Source organism: Salvelinus sp. IW2-2015, linkage group LG25, assembly GCF_002910315.2.
Source record: "Salvelinus sp. IW2-2015 linkage group LG25, ASM291031v2, whole genome shotgun sequence".
NCBI lineage: Eukaryota > Metazoa > Chordata > Actinopteri > Salmoniformes > Salmonidae > Salvelinus > Salvelinus sp. IW2-2015.
Window position 1 is genome coordinate 1,534,900 of NC_036865.1, and position 27,356 is coordinate 1,562,255.

A 27,356-nucleotide genomic window follows, 5' to 3' on the forward strand; every position below is an offset into this window, starting at 1 on the left:
GTGCTCCCTCTGCTGTTTCCTGAAGTCACAATCATCTCCTTTGTTTTGTTGACTGTTGAGTATGAGGTTATTTTCCTGACACCACACTCCGAGGGCCCTCACCTCCTCCCTGTAGGCCGTCTCGTCGTTGTTGGTGATCAAGCCTACCACTGTAGTGTCATCCGCAAACTTGATGATTGAGTTGGAGGCGTGCATGCCACGCAGTCGTGGGTGAACAGGGAGTACAGGAGAGGGCTCCAGAACGCACCCTTGTGGGGCCCCAGTGTTGAGGATCAGCGGGGTGGAGATGTTGTTACCCTACCATCACCACCTGGGGGGCCCGTCAGGAAGTCCAGGACCAGTTGCACAAGGGCGGGGGTCGAGACCCAGGGTCTCGAGCTTGATGACGAGTTTGGAGGGTACATATGGTGTTAAATGCTGGCTGTAATCGGATGAACAGCATTCTCACATGGGTATTCCTTGTCCGAGAGGTTAAGGGCAGTGTGCAGTGTGGTTGCGATTGCGTCGTCTGTGGACCTATTGGTCGGTAAGCAAATTGAGTGGTCTAGGTGTCCGGTAGGTGGAGGTGATATGGTCCTTGACTAGTCTCTCAAAGCACTTCATGATGACGGAAGTGAGTGCTACGGGGCGTAGTCGGTTTAGCTCAGTTACCTTAGCTTTCTTGGGAACAGGAACAATGGTGGGCCCTCTTGAAGCATGTGGGAACAGCAGACTGGGATAAGGATTGATTGAATATGTCCGTAAACACACCAGCCAGCTGGTCTGCGCATGCTCTAGGACGCGGCTGGGAATGCCGTCTGGGCCTGCAGCCTTGCGAGGGTTAACACGTTTAAATGTTTTACTCACCTCGGCTGCAGTGAAGAGAGGCCGCAGGTTTTGGTAGGGGGCCGTGTCAGTGGCACTGTATTGTCCTCAAAGCGGCAAAAAAGTTGTTTAGCCTGTCTGGGAGCAAAGACATCCTGGTCCTCGACGGGGCTGGTTTTCTTTTTGTAATCCGTGATTGACTGTAGACCCTGCACATACCTCTTGTGTCTAGCTGTTGAATTTCGACTCGATTTTGTCTCTGTATTGAGACTTAGCCTGTTGATTGCCTTGCGGAGAGAATAGCTACACTGTTTGTATTCGGTCATGCTTCCGGTCACCTTGCCCTGGTTAAAAGCAGTGGTTCGCGCTTTCAGTTTCACGCGAAGCTTGCCTCGCAATCCACGTTTCTGGTTTGGGATATGTTTTTATCGTTGCTGTGGGTACGACATCGTCAATGCACTTCTAATGAACTCGCTCACCGAATCAGCATATTCGTCAATATTGTTGTTGGACGCGATGCGGAACATATTCCAATCCGCGTGATCGAAGCAGTCTTGAAGCGTGGATTCAGATTGTCGGACCAGCGTTGAACAGACCTGAGCGCGGGAGCTTGTTGTTTGAGTTTTTGTTTGTAGGCTGGAATCAACAAAATGGAGTCGTGGTCAGCTTTTCCGAAAGGGGGGGCGGGGGAGGCCTTATAAGCGTCGCGGAAATTAGTTATAACAATGGTCTAGTGTTTTCCAGCCCTGGTAGCACAATCGATATGCTGATAGAATTTAGGGAGTTTTGTTTTTAGATTAGCCTTGTTAAAATCCCCAGCTACGATGAATGCAGCCTCAGGGTGTGTGGTTTCCAGTTTACAAAGAGTCAGATAAAGTTCGTTCAGGGCCATCGATGTGTCTGCTTGGCGGGGGAATGTATACGGCTGTGATTATGATTGACGAGAATTCCCTTGGTAGATAATGCGGTCGACATTTGATTGTGAGGAGTTCTAGATCAGGTGAACAGAACGACTGATTTTGTGTGTTGTTATGATGATCACACCACTTCTCGTTAATCATAAGGCATACCCCCCGCCCCCTCTTCTTACCGGAAAGATGTTTGTTTCTGTCGGCCGCGATGCATGAAAGAAACCAGCTGGCTGCACCGACTCCGTTAGCGTCCCTTGGTTAGCCATGTTTCCGTGAAGCAGAGCACGTTGCAATCCCTGATGTCTCTCTGGAATGCTACCCGTGCTCGGATTTCATCAACCTTATTGTCAAGAGACTGGACATTGGCGAGTAGTATCTAGGGAGTGGAGCGCGATGTGGCCGTCTCCGAAGCCTGACCACGAGACGCCACGTTTTCCCCTTTTTCGGCGTCGCCACAGGGTCGCCGGCTGGGATCAGATCCATTGTATTGTGTGGAAGGCAAAACACTGGATCCGTTTCGGGAAAGTCATATTCCTGGTAGAACGATGATGAGTTGACGTTAATCGTATATTCAGTAGTTCCTCCCGACTGTATGTAATGAAACCTAAGATTACCCGGCGTAGCGTAGGTCGATGTAAGAAATAACACGTAAAAAAACAAAAACTGCATATTTCCAAGGAACACGGAGCGAGGCAGCCATCTCTTTCGGCATCCCAATACACACACACATACATATGCCCGCACACACACTACATATGCGCGCCACACAATACATATCGCGCACACACACTACATACGCACACACACACTACATGCGCACACACACACACACACACAACATGCGCACACACACACACACACACACACACACACACACCACACACACAACACCACCACACACACACACCAACTACACCCACACACACACACACACACACACACACACACACACACACACACACACACGCTGCTGCTACTGTCCATTATCTATCCTGATGCCTAGTCAAATCAAAGTTGTCACATGCGCCGAATACAACAGTGTAGTAGACCTTACAGTGAAATGCTTACTTACTAACCAACAGTGCAATTTCTAAATTAAAAAAGGGATTAGGTGAAACAATATAAGTAAAGAAATACAAAAACAAAATAAAACACAGTAAAAAAAAGACAGTGAAAAATAACAGTAGCGAGGCTATAACAGTAGCGAGGCTATATACAGGCACCGGTTAGTGGAGCTGATTGATGTAGTATGTACATGTAGGTATGGTAAAAGTGACTATGCATATATGATAAATAGAGAGTATCAGCAGCGTAAAAGAGGGGTTGGGGGGTGGGCACACAATGCACATTTTCCATTTGATTACCTGTTCAGGAGTGWTATGGCTTGGGGGTAAAAACTGTTGAGATGCCTTTTGGTCCTAGACTTGGCACTCCGGTACCGCTTGCCATGCGGTAGTAGAGAGAACAGTCTATGACTGAGGTGGCTGGGGTCTGGTGTAGAGGTCCTGGATGGCAGGCAGCTTAGCCCCAGTGATGTACTGGGCTGTACGCACTACCCTCTGTAGTGCCTTGCTGTCGGAGGCAGAGCAGTTGTCGTACCAGGCAGTGATGCAACCAGTCAGGATGCTCTCGATGTTGCAGTTGTAGAACCTTTTGAGGATCTGAGAACCCATGCCAAATCTTTTWAGTTTCCTGAGGGGGAATAGGTGTTGTCGTGCCCTCTTCACGACTATCTTGGTGTGTTTGGACCATTCTAGTTTGTTGGTGATGTGGACACCAAGGAACTTGAAACTCTCGACCCGCTCCACTACCGCCCCGACAATTTTAATGGGGGCCTGTTCGGCCCGCCTTTTCCTGTAGTCCACGATCAGCTCCTTAGTCTTGCTCACATTGAGGGAGAGGTTGTTGTCCTAGCACCACACTGCCAGTTCTCTGACCTCCTCCCTATAGGCCGCATCATCGTTGTCAGTGATCAGGCACTCCATGGTTGTGTCGTTAGCAAACTTAATGATGGTGTTGGAGTCGTGTTTGGCCATGCAGTCGTGGGTGAACAGGGAATACAGGAAGGGACTAAGTACACACCCCTGAGGGGACCCAGTGTTAAGAATCAGCGTGGCAGACGTGTTGTTGCCTACTCTTACAACCTGGGGGCATCCCGTCAGGAAGTCCAGGATCCAGTTGCAGAGGGAGGTGTTTAGTCCCAGAGTCCTTAGCTTAGTGATGAGCTTCGAGGGCACTATGGTGTGCCCACGAAGTTGGTCCGCGCATTTGGTCCGCGCATGCTTAGCATGCTTTGAGTACACGTGCCTGGTAATCCGTCTGGCCCAGCGGCTTTGTGAATGTTGACCTGTTTAAAGGCTTTGTTTACATCGGCTACCGAGAGCGTTAACACACAGTCATCCAGAACAGCTGGTGCTCTCGTACATTCAGTGTTGCTTGCCTCGAAGCAAGCATAAAAGGCATTTAGCTCGTCTGGTAGGCTCGCGTCACTGGCCAGCTCGCGCCTGAGTTTCCCTTTGTAGTCCATAATAGTTTTCAAGCCCTACCACATCCGACGAGCGTCAGAGCCGATGTAGTAGGATTCAATCTTAATCCTGTATTGACGCTTTGCTTGTTTGAATGTTCGTCTGAGAGCATAGCAAGATTTCTTATCAGCGTCCGGATTAGTCTCCCGCTCCTTGTGGAGTAATATACAGACGAAGTCGGAAGTTTACATACACCTTAGCCAAATACATTTAAAATCAGTTTTTCACAATMTCTGACATTTAATCCTAGTAAAAATTCCCTGTCTTAGTTCAGTTAGGATCACCACTTTATTTAAGAATGTGAAATGTCAGAATAATAGTTGAGAGAATGATTTATTTCAGCTTTTATTTCTTTCATCACATTCCCAGTAGGTCGAAGATTCACAACATCCAATTATAATTTGGTAGCATTGCCTTTAATTGTTTAACTTGGGCCAAACGTTTCAGGTAGCCTTCCACAAGCTTTCCACAATAAGTTGGGTGAATTTGGGCAATTCCTCCTGACAGAGCTGGTAACCGAGTCAGGTTTGTAGACCTCTTTGCTCACATAAGCTTTTTCAGTTCTGCCCACAAATTGGAAGTATGCTTGGGTCTATTATCCATTTGGAAGACCCATTTGCATCCAAGCTTTAACTTCCTGACTGATGTCGTGAGATGTTGCTTCAATATGTCCACATAATTGTCCTGCCTTGATGCATTATTTTGTTAAGTGCACCAGACCCTCCTGCAGCAAAGCACACCCACAACCTGATTGCTGCCACCCCGTGCTTCACGGTTGGGATGGTGTTTTTCGGCTTGCAAGCCTCACCCTTTTTCCTCAAACATAACGATGGTCATTATGGCCAAAACAGTTCTATTTTTGTTTTCATCAGACCAGAGGACGTTTCTCCAAAAATGATCTTTGTCCCATGTGCAGTTGCAAACCGTAGTCTGGCTTTTTTAATGGCGGTTTTGGAGGAGTGGCTTCTTCCTTGCTGAGCGGCCTTTCAGGTTATGTCGATATTGGACTCGTTTTACTGTGGATATAAATACTTTTGTACCCGTTTCCTCCAGAATCTTCACAAGGTCATTTGCTGTTGTTCTGGGATTGATTGCACTTTTCACACCAAAGTACGTTCAGCTCTAGGAGACAGACGCGTCTCCTTCCTGAGCGGTATGACGTCTGCATGGTCCAATGGTGTTTATACTTGCGTCTATTGTTTGTACAGATGAACGTGGTACCTTCAGGCATTTGGAAATTTTTCCCAAGGATGAATCAGACTTGTGGAGGTCTACAATTTTTTTTTCTGAGATCTTGGCTGATTTCTTTTGATTTTCCCATGATGTCAAGCAAAGAGGCACTGAGTTTGAAGGTAGGCCTTGAAATACATCCAAAGGTACACCTTCAATTGACTCAAATGATGTCAATTAGCCTATCAGAAGCTTCTAAAGCCATGTCATAATTTTCTAGAATTTTCCAAGCTGTTAATGGCCAGTCAACTTAATGCATGTAAACTTCTTGACCACTGGAATTGTGATACAGTGACTTATAAGTGAAATAATCTGTCTGTAAACGTTGTTGGAAAATGACTTGTGTCATGACAAAGTAATGTCCTAACCGAACTTACCAAAACTAAGCTTGTTAACAAGAAATTTGTGGAGTGGTTAAAAACTAGTTTTAATTTCTCCACCTAAGTGTATGTAAACTTCCGACTTCAACTGTAAATCTAGTTACTCTCACTCAGTTTGCATAAAATTCTGACACCACTTTGTAATGGAAAGGTCTCAGAATAGCTACCACATATTACATCTAATACTTCCTTTATACACCACACACACACACACACACACACACACACACACACACACACACACACACACCCCTAGACCAAGCCCCACACACTCCACACCACTATTACTCATGGTCACAACACCTCCCTGACCTTTGACTCTTTGGTCATAGATTGACCCTCTGATCTTAGTTTGATTGACTGGTGGTGGCCCCGCCCCTGCAGCCCAGTCTTGCGGCTGTGTAAACATTCACACTGGCTCAGGGGCCTGAGGCCAGCACCCCATCACAGAAACACAATCCCTATTCTGTCCACATACATGCTTCCCAACTACCCCACTCCTAGCTCAATGGCACCCATTCTGCACTGGCCCACCACACATAATCAATGTTATTTTTCCTTTCACGCCACCACAAACGTTAGCATTCCTGAATGTTGTGCATTTCCAACACGGCCCCTGAGGCACTTGGGAATGACAGAGGAGGAGCGGAGGGGGACAGAGATGAATGAAAGAGAGAGAGAGAGAGAGAGAGAGAGAGAGAGAGAGAAAAGAGCGAGAGAGACACACACACACAGACGGGGAGAGAGATAGAGAGAGAGGGCTCAATTGAGCATGCTAAGGAGAACATTTAGAATTTTCGCAAAACGTTTGCATTCCACCCATAACTCACACAACACAAACAGTTCCTTTCATTGGCGCATCAATTACATTTTGCTATAACTGACTTGGTCACTTTTTATTGCCATGCAACTTCAATTCTACTCGCGCGCAAACAGACAATCCCGAGTACAGAAAAGAACACATGAGAAATGATTTTCAGAGATAAGGGAATTCTTCTGGGAATGCTTTTGATCCCCTACTGTTAAATATTCACACTAACATGSCTTGGCCTTACACCACAGGCGAAGGCATGTTAATTACCAAAGAGCCAGAGTGTGCTTTACGGCCTGGGTTTTCCCTATTGCTTAATATTAACAACAAAAGACCTCACCACAGCTAAATCACTACAGTGCATTCGGGAATTATTCAGACCCCCTTTTCCACATRTTTTTTTACGTTACAGCCTTAGTATAAAATGGATTCACACATTTTGTTTTACAAATCTACACACAACACCCCATAATGACAAAGCGAAAACAGMTTTGTTGAATRTTTTGCAAATATATAAAGAAATACCTTATTTACATATGTATTCAGACCCTTTGCTATGAGACTCAGACCCATTGCTATGAGACTCAAAATTGAGCTCAGGTGCAACCTGTTTCCATTGATCATCCTTGAGATGTTTCTACAARTTGATTGGAGTCCACRTGTGGTAAATTCAATTGATTGGGCATGATTTGGAAAGGCATAGACACCTGTCTATATAAAGTCCCACAGTTGACAATGCATGTCAGAACAAAAACCAAACCAAGCCAAAATGTGGAGACAGGATTGTGTCGAGGCACAGACCTGGGGAAAAGTACCAAAACATTTCTGCAGCATTTAAGGTCCCCAAGAACACAGTGGCCTCCATCATCATTAAGTGGAATAAGTTTGGAACCACCAAGGCTCTTCCTAGAGCTGGCCGCCTGGCTAAACTGAGCAATCGCGGGAGAGCCTTGATGAGGGAGGTGACCAAGAACCCAATGGTCACCCTGACAGAGCTCCAGAGTTCCTCTGTGGAGATGGGAGGACCTTCCAGAAGGACAACCATCTCTGCAGCTCTCCACCAATCAGGCCTTTATGGTAAAGTGGCCAGATGGAAGCCACTCCTCAGTAAAAGGCACATGACAGCCCACTTGAAATTTGCCAAAAGACACCTAAAGGACTCTCAGACCATGAGAAACAAGATTCTCTGGTCTGATGAAACCAAGATTGAACTCCTTGGCCTGAATGCCAAGTGTCACGTCTGGAGGAAACCTGGCACCATCCCTACAGTGAAGCAAGGTGGTGGCAGCAAAATGTGTGAATCCATTTTAGAATAAGGCTGTAACGTAACAAAATGTTGAAACGGTCAAGGGGTCTGAATACTTTTCCGAATGCACTGCGTGTATGAGTGTTGTGTCCCTCAGCCTGACACTTTCCACTGAAGCTGACTGAGGCCATTAGTTCAACTCGTAGGGACTAACTGTTCTGGTATGAGGCAAAGCAAACAGTCACAGCACAAACAGACAGACTATAGCCATGGCACACACACACTAGGGATGTGATACATGGAAACATTTTCTTAACGTTTAAACAGTAATGTTTTATCGGTTTTCCSTTAAAACAATGAGYAAAATGCATAAAACTCCATGTGAATTCATGTGAATTCACAAAGCAGGAGAGACGGAGAAAATGTTATAATTTATGCTGTTGCTGCTCTTGCTTTTCAGCTAGCGTTTCTCGGTTTGATGCAGTCAAAACAGGTACTATGTATTCAGATGAGATGATAAATACCAAGCAATTAGTAAGTCTACCAGCGTGAGTCGACTTGCTTGCTATCTCCCCCCCCCCTTCCTGCTCCCCTCGTCACTCATAGATGCACACCGCACGGCCCCTCGTTCCTTGCTTGAGCTTCTCTTTCCTTTCTGCATTACATKTCTGGTTAATGAACTAGCAAAAATAATAAAATGGATACTCCTAACATTTAAGCATTGTTGTTTGAGATATTTGTTTGTTTTTCAAATTTTCCCTTTACGATGAGGACATGTTAGTGGTAGTTGTGTGATAACTGCAACAACTAACATTGTAAAAAAAAAATTGCCTATAAAAACATTCACAATTTTGTTTAAACTTTTTCAACACAGGGTCCTGATCATTAGGCTGAAGATTTGAAAACATTTTGCAATAGAAAACAAAAATGAGGGTTTCTTAAATGGACAAGTCCAGGTTGTCCCTTCCTCTTTCAGTCCCTCATTCTTCTGTMTTGTGCCTAATGAACACTACCCTGGTACAGTGTAGTACTCAGAAATGACTCATTGTTCTTTATCACAGTCATAGCCATTACTCACTGGTTAATCATTACAGATAATAAACCATGTTCAATGGTGCTTAATGGTATATTACACCAGACAACAATAGTGCCTCATGTAACAGCCTGCTGATACAATCAGTTAGCTAAATGTTTGCATAAGTTGCCGTTATTATACCATGATGGGGGGGGTAATCTGCTACTATAATGCATATAGTTAGGAGACAATTAAGTAAGGAGCAACTTTCACTTTAAATTGCGAAATCACTGCCTCAACCTCTTACAAATGGTACCCTGCACTGGATTCATTTCTGGGGGTGTTTGCAGTTAGGTAGAAATACTGTACATTCCAACTGAGCAAAAACCTCACTGACTGCAGCTTACAACAGTATGCAGCCAGCCTTGGGCCTCACCGATTCTCAGAGAAATACCTGAGGATAAAGCCACTGTAGGCCACATTCCAGGGGGTCTGTGAAGCAGTTAAGCAACGCAAATTAACCAATGATTGAAAGACAAATGTCCTATATTGCAGTCTCGCATTGAGTCYGGCAGTGATGTAGTTACTGACATGGTAATCACGTATCTAGGTGTTGCGGGGTTTGCTGAGCGACTGCTATGTAGGAAGCCTGAAATGCAGCCATACCGACGAGGTGCCACACCCTATACCTCCCCCCTCCCTATTCCTACTTCGGTTCCTGTCTCTGTCCCTCACCTGTCTCTGGAGAACTCCCAGCGTGGGTCCTCGGGGAGGTCATACTCTGGGATGGGGTCGTCGTGGCCAGCCGAGCTGCGTCGCGTGGTGATGCGGACCAATGGAGTGCTGGAGTTCATCGAGGAGCTGGAGTCATTTGACACCTGTAGGAGGAGACGGATTGGCTGATCACCCGTCTAGATACACTGGTCATATAAAAAAGGCGTGTAGGTGTGTGTGTGTGCACGTGTCTCCATAACTAAAGATCAAATGACTGATATTGATTGATATTGTGCAAATCAACATATTTTCCTTCCCTTTTAAAAACGAGTGAATGCATGTCAGTAATCATTAGAGTTGAGCAACAACTCAGTGCTAGGGAGTAACGTTCAATCTGATGAATGTGTCCATTTATCATGCTGTTGTCATTGTCCTCAGGGCTCCTATCTCCTTTCCTCCTAACCTTACCTTGACACAGGAACCACCCGTCTCTCGCAGGAATGTAATCCAACACTTTTTGTACCTCTTGGAGTTTGTGTTTTTCCCCTTGAGGGAAAAGCATCACTCACAGAGAAGTAGAGGAGCTAGAGCAGGAGCTAGAGGTGATGGATAACAGTGCTAACATGCTCAGACGCCATGCACTGTAGCTAGCCGTCTTTCAGTAGAGTTAACTGGGGCTTAGCACCTCAAGCAGTGCGATATATTAGTTACAGTATTGTTATGAAAATCCACTTCCCATGAACAGCTACATTTCGTGGGCTCTCAAATTAGAGTACCAGTAACCCAAATGAGTAAGATCTATGTCAGGAGTACAAATTTGGTGGAACTTTTTTTGTGTTTTCCGCTCTTGGTAGGTAAACTTTGGACTATTTTCTGTAATTTGCATATAAATCTGAGTATATAGGGCTTTTCACACTGCTATACCCGAACCGAGCCAAACCAAGCTGTACWGAGCTGGCCTGGTTACACATCCACCATAGTAGCTGAAACCATGAAAATATAATATCCTAGTCAGTACAGTTTAGTTCGGGTCAGCACGATAGTGTGAAAAAATAATGATGTATGAATGCATGTGTGTGTGGAGTTTGTGTTTCTACGGGTGTTAAAGGCCTTGGAAACCCCTTATCTACTTTCTGTTACCTGGCGGCGCAGAGGTATCTGCTTGCTGAGTTTGTGGACTGCTGGCTGATTGCCAAAGTCAGGCTTCTTAGCCGTATTCCTCATCCGGCACACCACCACGATGACCACCATACAGGCGATCAAGAACACCCCGATGCAGTAGATGGCTATCTCCACGTAGTCAGGTGACATCAGACCCGTCACCGTATCTTCGTTACTGGCTGATGGGGGAGGGGAGAGGGTCAGAGAGGAATAAAAAGTGGAACGTAGAGGCACATACTGACTCTTGACACATGCACACACCACTTAAACAGACAGACATGGACACACTACATCTGATAGACGCCCATGTATAAACAACACACGCCATGGAAACACGACGCACGCACGCGCACACACCACACACACACAACAACACACACACACACACACACACACACACACACACACACACCACACCACACCACACACACACACACACACACACACACACACACACACACACACACACACCACACCACACATCATCGCTAGATGACAAAACAAAACATAAATAATGACAAAGACGCACACGCAAAAAAAAATCTCTCTCTCCTCCTTCTCTTCATCAAACAACCATCTACTTACTGCCCATCTAGGACAGACAGGAAATGCAATTGATATGAGAAGAGGGGGTAAACCAGATCAAAGGGGGCAAACACAGTCTGTTGGAGAGTACATCTTGACTGAGCTCAAGCAGTAGGCTGTGCGTACTATGTGCCTACATTCAGGGCTACTTGACAACCACACATGCAGGGTGCAGACACACATTCTCTTTCTCTCAAATACACACGCATGCACTCACACACACGCATGCACTCACACACACACACACACACGCTTACTCTTGCTCTCTCCCTCTCTCTTTCACACACACGTCACACAGACACACTTCACTTCAGAGGGCAAACAAGTGAGTGGTGCCCTTTGTGGTTGTATATGGCCTGAGCTTCCTGTCTGAAAGAAACGGGTCTGGGTCTGTCTCTGAGTGGCTATAGGACCACAGCCTGTTCCATAATGCATGCCATCCACCCACAGCTACAAACAAGGCCCGTGTAATGTGCAGTCAGGGGGAAATAATAACATGTAGGAACCTTTCTCCTGTCAGCATTGTATCCCCTGGTCCAAAAATCACAGAAAACAGCCGCAACATAGACAGCAGGCAGCGTCTTGCAGGCGCCACCAGAGCAGATACGTGGAACTAGGGCAATAAATTAAAGATATTATTCCCAAAGGAATTATTATTCGGCTGCCTGTGATCATTTTATTTTGTTTAGAGACAAAACAAGGCTATTTTCTGCGAGTACATAAAGGCAGTGTTTCAAAATGTGCCGTCGACTGTCGGCTAAACAGCCAACAACAGAGATTGTCACCCGGCTACTTTTTCCACTTCATAAATGAACTAGGCTTCTTTTCATTTAAAACTTTTAAAGTCACGAGTCAGTAAAGTCCGTATATCTTTCTCCCGCTAGAATGAACGATACGCATGTTCTAGTGATCAACCGTCGGTCACAAAGCGAGCGATGATAGGGAAGCACTGCTGATGTGTCAGTCCGATGTCTGTCCGTGTTTTCTGTTGTGTGATGTGGTTGGCTGCAGTCTAATTTCTTTACACAGAGGAGGGAGAGCATGATGCTTCTTCATCGTCTCCTGCGAGTGAATTTACACCTCCCATAGTGCATTCGGAAGTATTCAGACCCTTTAACTTTTTACACATTTTGTTACAGTACGTTACAGCCTTATTCTAAAATTGATTCAATCGTTTTTTTTTACCTAATCAATCTAAACACAATACCCCATAAAGACAAAGCAAAAACAGGTTTTTAGAAATTGTTGCAAAATTACTACAAATAAAAAACTGATATCACATCTACATAAGTATTCAGACCCTTTACTCAGTACTTTTTTGAAGCACCTTTGGCAGTGATTACAGCCTTCCAAGTCGTCTTGGGTATGGCACTACAAGCTTGGCACACCTGTATTTGGGGAGTTTCTCCCATTCTTCTCTGCAGATCCTCTCAAGCTCTGTCAGGTTGGATGGGGAGTGTCTCTGCACAGCTATCTACAGGTCTCTCCAGAGATTGGGTTCAAGTCTGGGCTCTGGCTGGGCCACTCAAGGACATTCAGAGACTTGTCCTGAAGCCACTCTTGCTTTGTCTTTGCTGTGTGCTTAGGGTCACTGTCCTGTTTGAAGGTGAACCTATGCCCCAGTTTGAGGTATTTATCTTTCCCTCGATTCTGACTAGTCTCCCAGGCCCTGCCGCTGAAAAACATCCCCACAGCATGATGCTGCCACAACCATGCTTCACCGCTTCACTTGGTTTCCTCCAGACATGACGCTTGGCATTGAGGCTAAAGAGTTCAATCTTGGTTTCATCAGAGCAGAGAATCTTGTTTCTCATGGTCTGAGTGTCCTTTAGGTGCCTTTTGGCAAACTCCAAGTGGGCTTTTACTAAGGAGTGTCTTCCGTCTGGCCACTCTACCATAAAGGCCTGATTGGTGAAGTGCTGCAGAGATGGTTGTCCTTCTGGAAGGTTCTCCCATCTCCACAGAGGAACACTTGGTCATCTCCCTGACCAAGGCTCTTCTCCCCAGATTGCTCAGTTTGGCCGGGCGSCCAGCTTTAGGAAGAGGCTTGGTGGTTCCAAACTTCTTCCACTTAAGAATGTTGGAGGCCACTGTGTTCTTGGGGACCTTCAATAAAAAAAATTAACCCTTCACCAGATCTGTGCCTCTAAACAATCCTGTCTCGGAACTCTACAGACAATTCCTTTGACCTCATGGCTTGGTTTTTGCTCTGACAGGCGCTGTCAACTGTGGGACCTTATAGACAGGTCGGTGCATTTCCAAATCATGTCCAATCAATTGAATTTACCACAAGTGGACTCCAATCAAGTTGTAGAAACATCTCAAGGATGATCAATGGAAACAGGATGCACCTGAGCTCAATTTCGAGTCTCATAGCAAAGGGTCTGAATACTTATGTAAATTCATGTCATTCTTTTTCTCTTTTTTCGAATAAATTTACAAACATTTCTAAAACCATGTTATCGCTTTGTCATTATGGGGTATTATGTGTAGATTCATGAGCAAAATGTTGTATTTAATCAATTTTAGAATAAGGCTGTAACAAAATGTGTATATATATATACATTTCCTGATCTTTCTTTTATCTCTGATATAGGAGAGGCAAATATTGAAAATACTATTTTGGTATTTAGAGTCCTGTTTAGTGCAGAATTAGATACCTTCTCTTTGGTGCAGTTTCCTCTCTCTAAAGCTTTTGAATCCTGTCTAGTACAGAATTAGATTCCTTATTCTGAAGGGTCTTGATGTTTTACTTTATTTTCTGTATTTAATCATTTGCCATTTTATACCGTTTTGGAAGGCATTGTAAAGCACAGTGTTCAAACGAACAGCACTAACTGGAGGTTAAACTGCAAAAATGGAGGATTCTGCACATGCCTTTTCAATTGACAATCATGAATGTGTGAATAGGTGCTGTCCTGATTGAATGTAAATTTGCCTAACGGTTTTGATATCCGTTCATGATCCATTACATCTCATGGCACAACGAGTTTAATACTAACATAGAAATATGCTTTTCCTTCTTCAAACATGCACGCAACATTGTGTGAAAGAATCATAAAATCAAACGTTTTTGAATTACCCACAATCCTCTAAAAACAGAGTCACGTGACAAGATAGGAAATGCAAGGTTATTAAAACCAGACTTCCATTGAGTTAACTCACTAAATTTTCTCTCTCGTTGGTTATCCTCATGAAAAAGCATTCCACATGAAGCTGAATGAGAGAATGCCAAGAGTGTGCAAAGCTGTCATCAAGGCAAAGGGTGGCTACTTTGAATAATCTCAAATATAAACTATATTTTTATTTGGTTAACACTTTTTTGGTTACTACATGATTCCATATGTGTTATTTCCGAGTTTTGATGTCTTCACTATTATTAAAAAATATAGAAAAAAGTAAAAATAAAGAAAAACCCTTGAATGAGTAGGTGTGTCCAAACTTCTGACTGGTACTCTACGTGTTCGTGTGAGTCACACCTTTCCACAGAATGGTCATATTAGTGTCTAGCCCAAACTATTCGGATGCTACATACAGAAGTTGGCAGATCGTCTGTACGAATCCCAAGACGGAGAACACCATCGTGTTCGTGAGAGTCTCATCTTTCCATAGAGGGGTCATAGTAGTTTGCAGGCCAAACCGTTCGGACGCTACAGACGATCTTGTGAGAAGACCAATTTTTGGGATGTCTCATGGTCTGACAAATTCCACTCTAGCTCGGTCACCTTTCCCCGCAGAAGGGGTGGTGCGACATAGGCGGATGCGGTGGATTGATACGCATCCAATGCACAAAAAAAACATATCTCAGCTTAAACTGAGTTTTGGGGGAATTTTTGTATTATGCTAATTCGATTTGGACATTGACCTTAGAGGGTTAAGAAGAGTTACAACACACCATGTAATGATTCAAAATATTTCATGATGATGTGTTTCAATACTCCAGCAAAGTTAAGATTTCGTCTCCTTCGAGTTGGTGACTGCTCAGTTGCCACTAGTTTTGGTTTTATAAACGCACTTCATTTCAACAGCGGTTACGGGTTGCTCGCGAACAAATGGCTCTTTTTGAACAGATCTTTTAAGTGAACGGAACAAAGTCACATCTGTGAGAGAGCCGTTCATTTGCCTCCCTAGTTTGCATAATGGTAGGCTACTACTACTTTTTGGCAATTATCTGCAGATAAATTCTGAAAACATTTGATGACGATGTTGAATCCTCACTGCAGGAACAATAGGTAGTGGAGAGAGAGCCTCATTCTGGTCCAAAATATGATAAAAGAAAACAGATTGAAGGTTATAAAACAAATGTCATGATACTTGGCATTATTGAAGATATTTATATAGGACTACTGATTTGATTAAAGTGTCGACAATGGAATAGTCAACTGCTGCTTTCTGTTTAGCAAAGCCCATGTTTAACACCTGCCTTTCTTCAATCAAACCTATAGGTCTATTAACGGGTGTTTGACTTTATAAAAGTGGGGCTGCACAATCTGGCGAGTGGTCTGGGGTTACTCCCCCTGAAAAGTTGTGTATTTTTAAAACCATTTTCCTGCAATTCTATATTGTTTCTCAACAGGGAATCCATGTTTACTTTTCAGAATACAACTTTTTTCTTAGGTTTTTGCCACAATAAATTAAATTGAAAGAGTAGACTAGACTAGTTTTTCTGACTACATTACTAAGAGAAGGTTTAATGTTAAAAAGGTTGTCTTACTTAGAAAATAGTCCTGATCATATAGGCCTAGACGATATCCAAAACYACTAACAACACACTGAATCCATACATTTTCGGTAATATTTATTGTAAAGTCATGTCTTTCTACTCAATACCACAATTACTTTTACCAATATGGGAGGTAAAGTCGTTTAAGTATTCAATAATTTAGCTGTGTATTTCGGAAGGAATCAAGGCATTAGAATGTTACATAGGACACCAAAATAAAGCTTGTTCTGCAAAAGAAAATCACGGTGGCAAACTTTTGACCGGTAGTGAAAGAGACACAGACACACACGAACTCGCGCCGACACAAAGAGACACACAGACATTTAAACACATACACCCACTCGCGCAGACACAGGGAGACACACATACATTTAAAACACACACACACTATATCAAATACATTGAAAAAATATGATATTTAAGAAAGTCAAGCCGTAAGTATTGAGGCTGTGACTTTTTTTTTCTTTTGTATTATCTCAAGGAGAAATAATAAAAAGGAAATAAATTATCAGACCCAGGAAAGAAGCCATGAGGGAATTGGCATCCAATCTCAGGGCACCCACTAACACCGACAGACAATATCATCAAGACAGACAGACACCCTGCTTTTATAAAAACATGCAGTCCGTCCCAACTTTCCCCGAGAACCAGAAGAGAGAAAGAGATACGATGTGAAAAAGAGAAAGAAACGAGGGAGGAAGTGGAGAGAGAGACAAAACCCCTCGAGTAAGGAGATACAGTGCATTCATAAAGTATTCAGACCCCTTGAATTGTCCCACACTTTTTCCACAATTCTTTCGACCTCATGGCTTAGTTTTTGTTCTGACATGCACTGTCAACTGTGGGACATTATATAGACAGGTGTGTGCCTTTTCAAATCATGTCCAGTCAATTGAATTTACCACAGGTGGAGTCCAATTAAGTTGAAGATACATCTCAAGGATGATCAATGGAAACAGGATGTACCGGAGTTCAATTTCGAGTCTCATAGCAAAGGGTCTGAATACTTATGTAAATAAGGTATTTCTGTTTTTAATTTTTTATATATTTGCTGAAACTTCTAAAAACCTGTTTTCTCTTTGTCATTATGGGGCATTGTGTGTAGATTGATGAGGGAAGAAAATAGGTGATACATTTTAGAATTGCTGTAATGTAACAAAATGTGAAAAAAGGGGTGTCAATACTTTCCGAATGCACTGTATAAATAAATAATATATTTTCCTTTATTATTTTCCCCTAACCCTACCATCCCTCCCCTAATTGGAATAAACTAATGAACAACAACACTTTGGGTTCTACTTCCACCTTATACATACTATATACATTTTACAGTAGTTATCTTTTGTTTGATTTTGTCCCATCCTTCAGCTCCACTCAACCCCTCCCACCTATCTCTGAACACCATCCAGTTTTGATTTATATTTTCCATATATTTTTTAACTCTGTTGTGATGTTTCACAAAAGTTCTGAACCTTTCAATTCTCATAGATTCTACTGACTGTAAATTAAAGACAAAATGGTTTGCTAAGAGTATTATTATATTATTGCTCGACTGACTATAGCTGTGTTTGAATACCCGTACTAACATTCTGTATGATACATACTTAATGAGTATGCGCTTGTCTACCGGAATTTGATGTTGTTGCTATTCAACCTCTTACTATCTTGTTGGCATAACATATTACTAGCTAGACATTTTACGACTTCGGGTGTGTTGGTAAATTCAATCTGGAGTGCCAGAGTGTGCTCAGAGTGCGCTCTGGGCGTTAGTACGTTCAGAGCATTCCACTCTCGGAGCTTTCAGAGCACGCACTGGACGCCAGTCAAGCACCCAAGCTAACTGGCAAACATTGGCTAGCTACTTCCGGACACAAATGAGAGAACACCTCACTCTTACCATTTTACTCGCCCTAGCAGAGCTTGTTAAGCTCTTTTCGTGTTATCCAGAGCGTTGGTGACTGTAACTGGCAACAATTGAATTACGCTTTTTTTGCCGACTTTTACTGACACCGGACATATTCAACGGATGAAGAGCGTTAGTAAATGATTCAGTTATTCTGCGCTCTGGCACACTCAGACGAGTGCTCTGGAATCCGAGTAGATAGCCAGAAGGAATTTACGAACGCACCCGAATTAACAATGTCAATTGAGAACGCACACAACTAGGAATGAGTTGAATAATKAAGTCAATAAACATTGGGCAGTTAGTTAGATAGCATCTAGTTCATATACTGGCAAGTTCGATGAAATAGTAACCAACTAACGTTAGGTAGCTAGCTAATACCAGTACATACTGCTGAAATGATATGCTATGCAGTTCGTAAGGATAGCGTAGCCAACATAATGTGTAAAGTAACGTATTTGAAAAGTCATCACTTTATTACATTGCTCAACATATTCTTAACATTTGTCATAATTAGTTAAAACTTTTTCAGGATTAGTGGGTCCCCTGTGGGACGTTGAGCTAACATAGGCTAATGCGATTAGCATGAGGTTGTTAGTAACAAAAACATTTTCCAGGACATAGACATTTCTGATATTGGCAGAAAGCTTAAATTCTTGTTAATTTAACTGCACTGTCCAATTTACAGTAGCTATTACAGTGAAATAATACCACGCTATTGTTTGAGTAGAGGGCACAGCTTTGAACATGAAAAGTTATTAATAAACAAATTTGGCACATTTGGGCAGTCTTCATACAAAATTTTGAACAGAAATGCAATGGTTCATTCGATCAGTGTAAAACTTTGCACATACAGTGCGGCCATCTAGTGGCAAAAATCTAAATGGCACCTGGGCTGGAATAATACATTATGGCCTTTATCTTGTAATCTGAATAAAGGGAAAAATGACATTCTTGAACATGGGGTGAGACATTCTTACTAATCTGCGAGAGAACCAGTTCAGATTTAAGTATAACTTTCATGTGACTGAAGCCTTTAGTGAGAGGTCTAATGATTTTATATTTAATTATTTCTGCCCTCCGAATTCATATTCATATAAATAAGCCAGTTTAATTTTGTTTGACTTGCCGTTCCAAATAAAATTGAATATTTTTGCTCATATAATTTTAAAAATAAGTTGCTAGGTGTAGGCAATGCCATACGCAAATTAGTAAACTGAGATATGACTAAAGAGTTAAATCAGGGTGATTTTCCCACAAATATACATATCTTATCTATTTTTGACAACTTTCTATTCAAATGTATTGTAGCGAGATCATTTATTTAGTTCGGGATGTGAACACAGAGTATATCCACTTCACCGTCAGACCATTTTATTGGTAACCTACACAGTAATGTAAAAGTGATATTTTTTTGTTATCCAATACGTAATATAGTAGTACACTTATCATAATTTGGTTGTAATCCAGTGAGTTTAGAAAAGTATCTGGAAAAAGTCAAGGGGTCTGAATACTTTCTCGAATGCACTGTACTTGAGCAATTCGGGGAAGTCGACTTCCGCTCTGGAGTTATAATAAGCCTTTATTAGGCCCCTAGGTTTCAAAACGTCGCCAATCAAGATAACAGAATATATGGAATACATATTCCTGCTCTAGTATAGACCCTTTTCCAGTACACAACACACTGATGTCACGTACAGATGCGTGCGACTCTTGGCAGCAGTAAGAAAGCCATCACCATCTGCGCCCATTAAACATAACCTAGATTTACGCTTTTTATTACTTCTAAACAAAATAACTTTGAGGTTCTCATACACTTACAATGTTGTTTTGATTCTTGCTTGAACAGTTGCTAAGATTATATTTGGTTGTGCTCTTTGCCAAATAACTATTTTGGATACAGCAGTTGTTAGCTAGCATGCTAATGCTCATTGACATAGGCTGTAGCAAAAGCTAGCCAATGAGTATAATGCAGTTGATTTGCGATGATGACATAAACATTATATAATCCAGGACATTCATACGAGCCTTAAAATCCAATTATAATCAAAAAGTAGTGTGAAATGTACTCATAAGCAACATGTAAATAAGAACTCCCCCTTGTTCTGCCAACAACTTGCGCGCATCGCCCTCTGTGCGGCAATGTTAAACACAGAAAGGGGTCTATTACACTGAGTTAGATGTTGAGTTGTTGACTGTGTAAATTCATCATAGTAATCTGATATTTACATTTTTATTTTACCCGTTTTTCTCCCCAATTTCGTGGTATCCAATTGGTAGTTACAGTCTTGTCCCATCGCTGCAACTCCCGTACGGGCTCAGGAGAGACGAAAGTCGAGAGCCCTGCGTCCCCTGAAACACGACCCAGCCAAGCCGCACTGCATCTTGACACAATGCCCGCTTAACCCGGAAGCTAGCCTTACCAATATGTTGGAGGAAACACCGTACACCTGGCGACCGTGTCAGCGTGCATGTGCCCGGCACGCCACAGGAATCACTAGAGCGCAGGATCTTTAGTGGCACAGCTAGCACTGTGATGCAGTGCCTTAGACTGCTGCGCCACTCGGGAGCCCTATGATATTTTGTTATTTCGTTAAGTTAGGTTGTTTTCACTCCAGAGCGACTTTTCATTTCTCTGTTATTCTTCCCATAGAAATGATCGAAATAACTTTATTGACTGAACATTGAACCATTAGTGGACAACATTGATAGAGAAAAGGGGGAAAGGGAGCGCAGTATAGTTGAGTGTATATACCTGGAAGCACCGTCAACCAAGCAGTGTGATAGGAGATCCCAATAGAATTGCCCGCCAAGCACGTATACTCCCCAGCATCCTCGTAAGTGACATTGGGGAGGTAGAGGACTTCAATCTCCTTGTCCGTGGTGTTAACACCTGCGGTCTGGGAGAGGGAGAGGAGGAAGGGTGGAGGACGATGAAAAGGAGGAAAGGAAGGGGGGGTGGAGAATGGGACAGGAGGGGTGGAAGAAGAAGGAGGAAGACAAAGGGAGGGAGGATGCAGGAAAAGAAGGGAAGATGAAGGATTCGAGTAGAGGATGGATATTTGAGGATAGAGGGAGTTGAAATGGAAGAAAGTAAGATAAAGGGAAAGGAGTCGGAGTAAGAATAGAGGGGAGGGAAGAAGAGAGCAGGAGGAAGCAGATGTAACAATTAAATCCACAACACCAGGAGAGAGGAGAAGCTGGATGGCGTCCATCACTGGTAGGAGAACTGGTGACCCATACATAGAGATAGATGGGAGGAGCTTTCAAAACAAACAGGAAGAGCACCTCGTACCACAGGGAAAAATAGGAAACACAATACACAAAAACACTGTAAAGAAAATCCCTTCACCCACAACACCAGAGCCCAATAGTAAGTCCACACCAGGCCTGTGTATGCATGGTGCACACAACCACAGAAGGAGAAGATATGGAGATCACCCAACTGCAGCACCCAACACTAGCCTGTACACTGACACATCACACCTTTCAACTGAGAGAGCGAGCGAGAGAGATGAGGCACGTGATGGACATGGCAGGTTAGTGCATGGGTGTGCAGGTCCAGTGGGCATTTCCATGGCTGTACAGTCACAGTCAGACACAGTACAGTAGAGTAGCTGGGAGTAAAACAGTAGAACACTGGGAGAGAGTAGGTCAGTCCACAACCCAGCAGGAACCAAGACCAGCACACCACCAAACCACACTGAACCAGGTCAGAGACAATAAAGGAGGGTGTCAACAGAGGTCAAGGGTCAGGCGTCAGTGGTTACCTGGGATGACGGTCAGCCAGCCCGACTGGTTGACCGCCCCTATATAATTGGAGACTTTACAGGTATACTCTCCGGCATCCTCCTCGGTCACGTTGGTGAGCGTGAGCACCTCCACGTCCGAGCTATTGATGCCCGAGCGCTGGAGTGTGTGAGCCACACACATACAAGAACYCGCATGTGCACACACACACACACGGCAGCAAGGGGACAAAACACAGAAAAGCCTGTTAACTGTCACATCTGCAATCTAAGTGCAGGGGAGAGGAGAGGTAAAGAGCCGCCACCCAGACAGGAACACAGCTAGAGTGCTCCAGTAGTATAGAGGGAAAATGAGTATTTTTTATTCTTGCGTAAAGGGGAAAACGTACGTTTTCTTTCAGTTTCCACTCTCTTATAGGAAGTCAAATTGGACACTAACAAAAAGCTTTACAAATGGCAAAAAGGTAAGCTGAAAACATAATAATTATCAGCCTACACTTTGAAGCAAAAAAAATATTTAAGGAATTATGTCACATAAATTTTTCACCGCTCAGTCAGAAACCAGCCAATGAGTGGCATGTGAGGGCTGGAAAAGTACCTTAGGACGCGGACGTAGGAGTGCCGTCTGGGCCAGTGCGACTACCATTCTTCTGGATGTGCTGCAGCCACTGATGTGGGGTCTGAGCGTCGCTGTAAACCTTACACACGAAGCGTGCGTCTTCCCCCACTTGCACACTGGTGTTGGCTGGCAGCCCTGCTTGGAGAATGGCCGATGGGGGGAACCGTTCTAAATATGGAGAGAGAAAAGGGGAAGAATGTGATATGATGAGTTATGTTAGTTTGTGCATTGAGACTTCACCATGGCCATTTCAAACGCCAACCTTGCTCTGTACACCCTTAAGGAATAGACAGGTTTGTATTACTAATGTCAATGACAGTCAATTGATCAACTAAGCTCGATCACCACGGTACCTTGGACTAAGCATTAAGAACACAGACACTTTATGTGTAAAGGAACTGAAAACGAGCACAGCAGATACTAGCCAAAAGTCTGATGCAAAGGCTGGGGACAGTATGGTAAAAATAACTGTTCTTACTAGATTGCTTGTGTTTTTTAAAGTTTTGAGGCTGTGAACGGGGGCCTGGTCTGGATGTTTAGGGGAACAGTGGACACGTGTGGAATATTCCACATCCGGGAGACAAGCAGAGTCAAGACAAGAGAAGTGCCCATCTCTTATCACCACACCACTTAGATTATTCACACAACACAAAGAGGAGTTATCTCTACTGATAAGGACTTAAACACAGCTGTAGTAGGAGTTGAAATCTAAAAACTCACTTCAGTCACTTTCTGAGTCGATGCCATTTCAAAATGCCTTTTATTGCAAAATGTTGGAACTTTGGCAACTATTTTTGACAGTACTGTAAGTAAACATTAGCAGAAACTGTGGCCTGGTAAGGTTAAAATATATAGCACGCTCCGACTCAAATATGCACCAGTCTTTGGAGAAACACCTTCATTTTCCTTCACTAAAAAACTATCTGCGTTCTTTTGCAAGCAAAACATTTGGCCTGCAAAATCCAAACAGAGCAAGACCTGCCGAACAATGCCCCCTTTCACACACTACCCTACCACTGCCCCCTTCACAACAACCCCCAGGCACTGGATGGGTAAAAGAAGGAGGGCTTTTAGGTGGGGAAGGTGACAGAGAAAGAGAGGAGGGGGAATGGGGTGGGAGAATAACAAGAGGAATAAATGGAGCTTAACAGATGGAGACTGAAAAGAGAAAGCGAGAGGGGTGAAGAGGGTGAATAAAAAAAAGCTCGGTCGAGAGAATACCCACCTGCACACACTGGTTGAATCAACGTGTTTCCACGTCATTTCAGTGGAATAGATATTTGAATTGACGTCTGTGCCCAGTGGCTACTTCCATGTCTGTCTGTCTGTCAGAGGTTTGCCAATAGTCCTCTGCCTCTGTGCTCTCTGTCTGTCAGCCAGTAGCCAAAGTGCTACTCTCTCTCTCTCTGCTCAGATCAGATGAATTCCCACCCCTCCCCTGTGTCTCTATCTCTTTTCCCCTCCTGCCCTATGCATTCACTTTGGCCTCAGCGTGCTATCTGATTCCCCGCCCCTCCTCCTTCCATCCCTCATCAGCTCACATGCACACCGTTCTCTCTGTCTTCTCAATCACTACTCTCTCTGCTCCTCTCACACACCACAACACACACACCACACGTACATATTAAACATGACGGAGAATTCAGGTACCCTTACACCACAAACATGATGCACAACACCTTAACTCCCTCTCTTGCCCACTTCTCCGCTTTACACACAAACAACTTCAGGAGCATGATAAACTAGTGCAAGCTATCCAATTACAATATATTGTCTCCAGCTAGGTCAAGGACAACACAAAAATTAATATTTTATTTGATTTTCCTGCAGTCAAATGACCAAATCGCCCTCAGCGCGCCTCATGGTGGAACGTATATTAACATTTTCATAATTTCATTAAACATCTTTACCTTTTGAAACCACCGAAAAATCCCAGTGTTTTTATGTCCAAACGGATTTTGTCATATATTTCAGTCTTCTGTGATGTATATAAAGTGTATATTGGGATGGCAAAGTCTAATATATGAATACAATTTCAAACTCTAGTATCTGACATGGTACAGAGTGCTTTTTCTTAAAGGACTATAGCCATTGATGTGTGCAGGGTTATACTTTTGTTTCAAAAAATAATTTGTTTAAGGACTACCAAGAAACACTCTGTGTGACCCCGAATTCAGCCCACTGCAGTAAAGGTTAAAAAACCGCTCTCAAAACCATCAGTCAGTAATCATAATAATTATTTCTACTAATTAATTAAAATAAGTAAATCTCACACATTCAAATACAATGCATCTAGGTGTGCCAAGCGTTTATGCTCACAAAGCTGCTAGAGCTGCTACTTTTGAATTATAGCCAGTCTGCTCTCGGACCACTCTGTGGCTCTAGTGTTTCTGTGAAATATACGCTTGTTTGCATGTATAGTATGTGTGCAGGTGTAGGTCTCTCCATAAATGCATGGATAGCATGGGTGACTATGAACAAAAAACAAACACACACAACAACACACACACACACACACACACACACACACACACACACACACACACACACACACACAACACACACCACACAACACACACACACACACACACACACACACACACACACACACACTCTCTCTTGCTGCTCCAAAGGTCAGCGCAAAGGGGTTGAGTGAGTTGGGTTTGAAACTTGCTGTTCCCCCTTGTAATACTGATAACCATTGGTTCTGTTTGCCCCAGAGAGAAGCACAGCAGAATGCCACTCCCACTGTCCCTCTTCCAGCTCCTCTGACGGTCACATCCCTGTCCTTATGTCCACTTGACAGTTGCCTGATTCACACTGTAGGGCCAACCCCGAACCGTACTTGTCTTGGCTTGGATATTTTCTTTTCACATTGTCCTTTCTGGCAAAGTTCCAGTAAATGTGGTTGATACACTAACCAGGAAATCCCAGTTAGTTCGACTTGGTTTGGTGTGAATCAGGCTATTGTGACCAAGGAGAAATGACCAGGGCCCTGCCTACATACAGTACATGCATCAATACTGCCCTTAGAAACCAGACCTGGCACACCTAGGCAGCCTTCCTTCTCTGCACCTGCATAGAGTATAGTAGCGTGCACCTGGGATCAAACAAGCAGCATTAAACCCCCCCCCCCCCCCCCCATCCAGAACGCCCTAATGCTGGCCCAAACAGATAACGTTTAGGTAGGGGTGGCAGGTAGTCTTGAGGTTAGCGCATTAGGCCAGTAACCAAAAGGTTCAAATCCCAGAGCCAACAGGATGAAAAATGTCAGTGTGCCCCAAATGCTCCAGGGACACTGGTAAATAGCTGACCCTGGCTCTGACCCCAACTCCTCACGGGTGTCTTGCAGATATGATTATTAACCCCCAATCCCTCCATTCCCTCATCCCTCCCAGGCAAGCCCAGTACAGTACTCACCCACTACATCCAGGGTGTAGGTGTGATTGATGGCGCCATATGCGTTCTCCACCAGGCAAGTATAGTTGCCCTTGTCTGACGGCACCACACTCTCCATGATCAGGGTCCAGTGCTGGTGACGCACCTGAGAGGGAAAACAATGCATAGATGGAAGGATGCAGACCAAAATAGACAATTGTAGAGTGCTATATAAAGATTGAGAGTGAGTGAGGAGGCACGGTGAGGGACGGGCGGTCAGGTCTGCTCTCACTAGCGCATCATGGTGAAAAACAATATTACGGGTGGTGACAGACTGGTCAAAAGGTGAGCTTCTACACCTTTCCAAGGAAGTGCACTGTTTTGCTGGGACTGTGGAGTGYAATGATCCTAAAGCTCCCACTTACCCTTCTACTCCTTAGAACAGTGGTTGCCAAATGTTTTACTCTGGCCACCCCTCCCGTCATTTTCACTCGCGGCCCCGTACTCGCCTCGTCTATTTCTATGGGCACAGGCACTGTCGATGACACAAACTGTTCACACCCCTCTTGTTGGCGGAGAGGACATTTAGCAGCTCATTTCCTACAATTCTATGCATTTTGCCATGTCTTATGTGTGTTCATGTGATATCTGAGTGACAAACAATACAACAAGATCAATGGGCTAGAAAACCTAGCTAAAAAACTTTAGCTGACATGCGCTAGTTGATATGGACAATTCTGACAAGTTATGAATAGCTCTCTAAGGTCTGCAATGACTGACGAGGAAAACAGCTGATGCACTACCCAATTTCAAAATCTACTATTACAATTTTCAAAAGTAAGTTGAAGGACCGACTGAGTCCCCCCCCCCCCCAATTTTTTTAAATAATAACCTTGTGCCCGGCAGTTTAACTGCTGCCTTAGAAAACACCAAAGATTCCAAATATTTGACTTTTTACTACTTATAGAACATCAAACAGTCGTAGACTGCACTGTACATTCCGTTTTGTATATTAAGGCACTTGTTTTCTCGGTTAACAATCAACCGGTACTGTATAAGCCCACATGTGGTCACTTGGTCATTGTGGCTGTGGCCTACACTGGTGACTACACACAGACAAGCAAGGATCTCAGCCCTGTTCACTGACCATGGTCCTCTATTGTAGCAGGGGCCAGTCAAGCGTGATGTGTATGTGTGTTTACTGAAGTGTCACTGAAGACACTATGTAGTGGGGACAGGGAGTTCTGCTGAATACTGTATTAACAAATGGTGTTCCACGGTACTCTTTCCCCCCCCTCAAGAATTTACAATAATTTTTGTTACATTCGGTACTTCTGTCGTGTACTTTCACGTGATTAAGAGGATCAAGTCTGTCTATTAGCACAGCCCCTTTATAGTGTGGGACAAATAACATTTGATTGATTGATTGAAATGTAAACTCGATTGAAACACTTAACTACACAGACTCGTCCCAAGACACAAGTCTGTCTATTAGCACAGCCCCTTTATAGTGTGAAGGGCAAAGTGCCTGCTTCACTTACTCGTTCATTGCTAGAGCTGTCTGATCTGCATTGTTAGCTCCCCGCTGATGCTGCGCAGAAG

The 27,356-nt window shown here is 43.6% G+C and overlaps 1 protein-coding gene across 8 annotated transcripts in view; it reads right to left on the reverse strand.

The window, feature by feature from the left end:
- The window catches only part of LOC111951954 (fibroblast growth factor receptor 2), a 117,203-nt gene that overhangs the window by 50,681 nt on the left and 39,166 nt on the right, over window positions 1–27,356 (reverse strand). For 5 of the 8 annotated variants that reach the window (XM_070434851.1, XM_070434850.1, XM_070434856.1 and 2 more), the window contains 5 exons: window positions 25,797–25,920; window positions 22,377–22,544; window positions 20,764–20,931; window positions 10,770–10,976; window positions 9,658–9,799 (listed from right to left, as the gene is read on the reverse strand). In XM_070434851.1, coding sequence (XP_070290952.1) covers window positions 9,658–9,799; window positions 10,770–10,976; window positions 20,764–20,931; window positions 22,377–22,544; window positions 25,797–25,920 — 809 coding nt within the window. Of the gene's footprint in view, window positions 1–9,657; window positions 9,801–10,769; window positions 10,977–20,763; window positions 20,932–21,778; window positions 21,937–22,372; window positions 22,545–25,796; window positions 25,921–27,356 lie in introns of all 8 variants that reach the window. The other 3 variants (XM_070434853.1, XM_070434854.1, XM_023970327.3) reach the window with 2 other exon arrangements.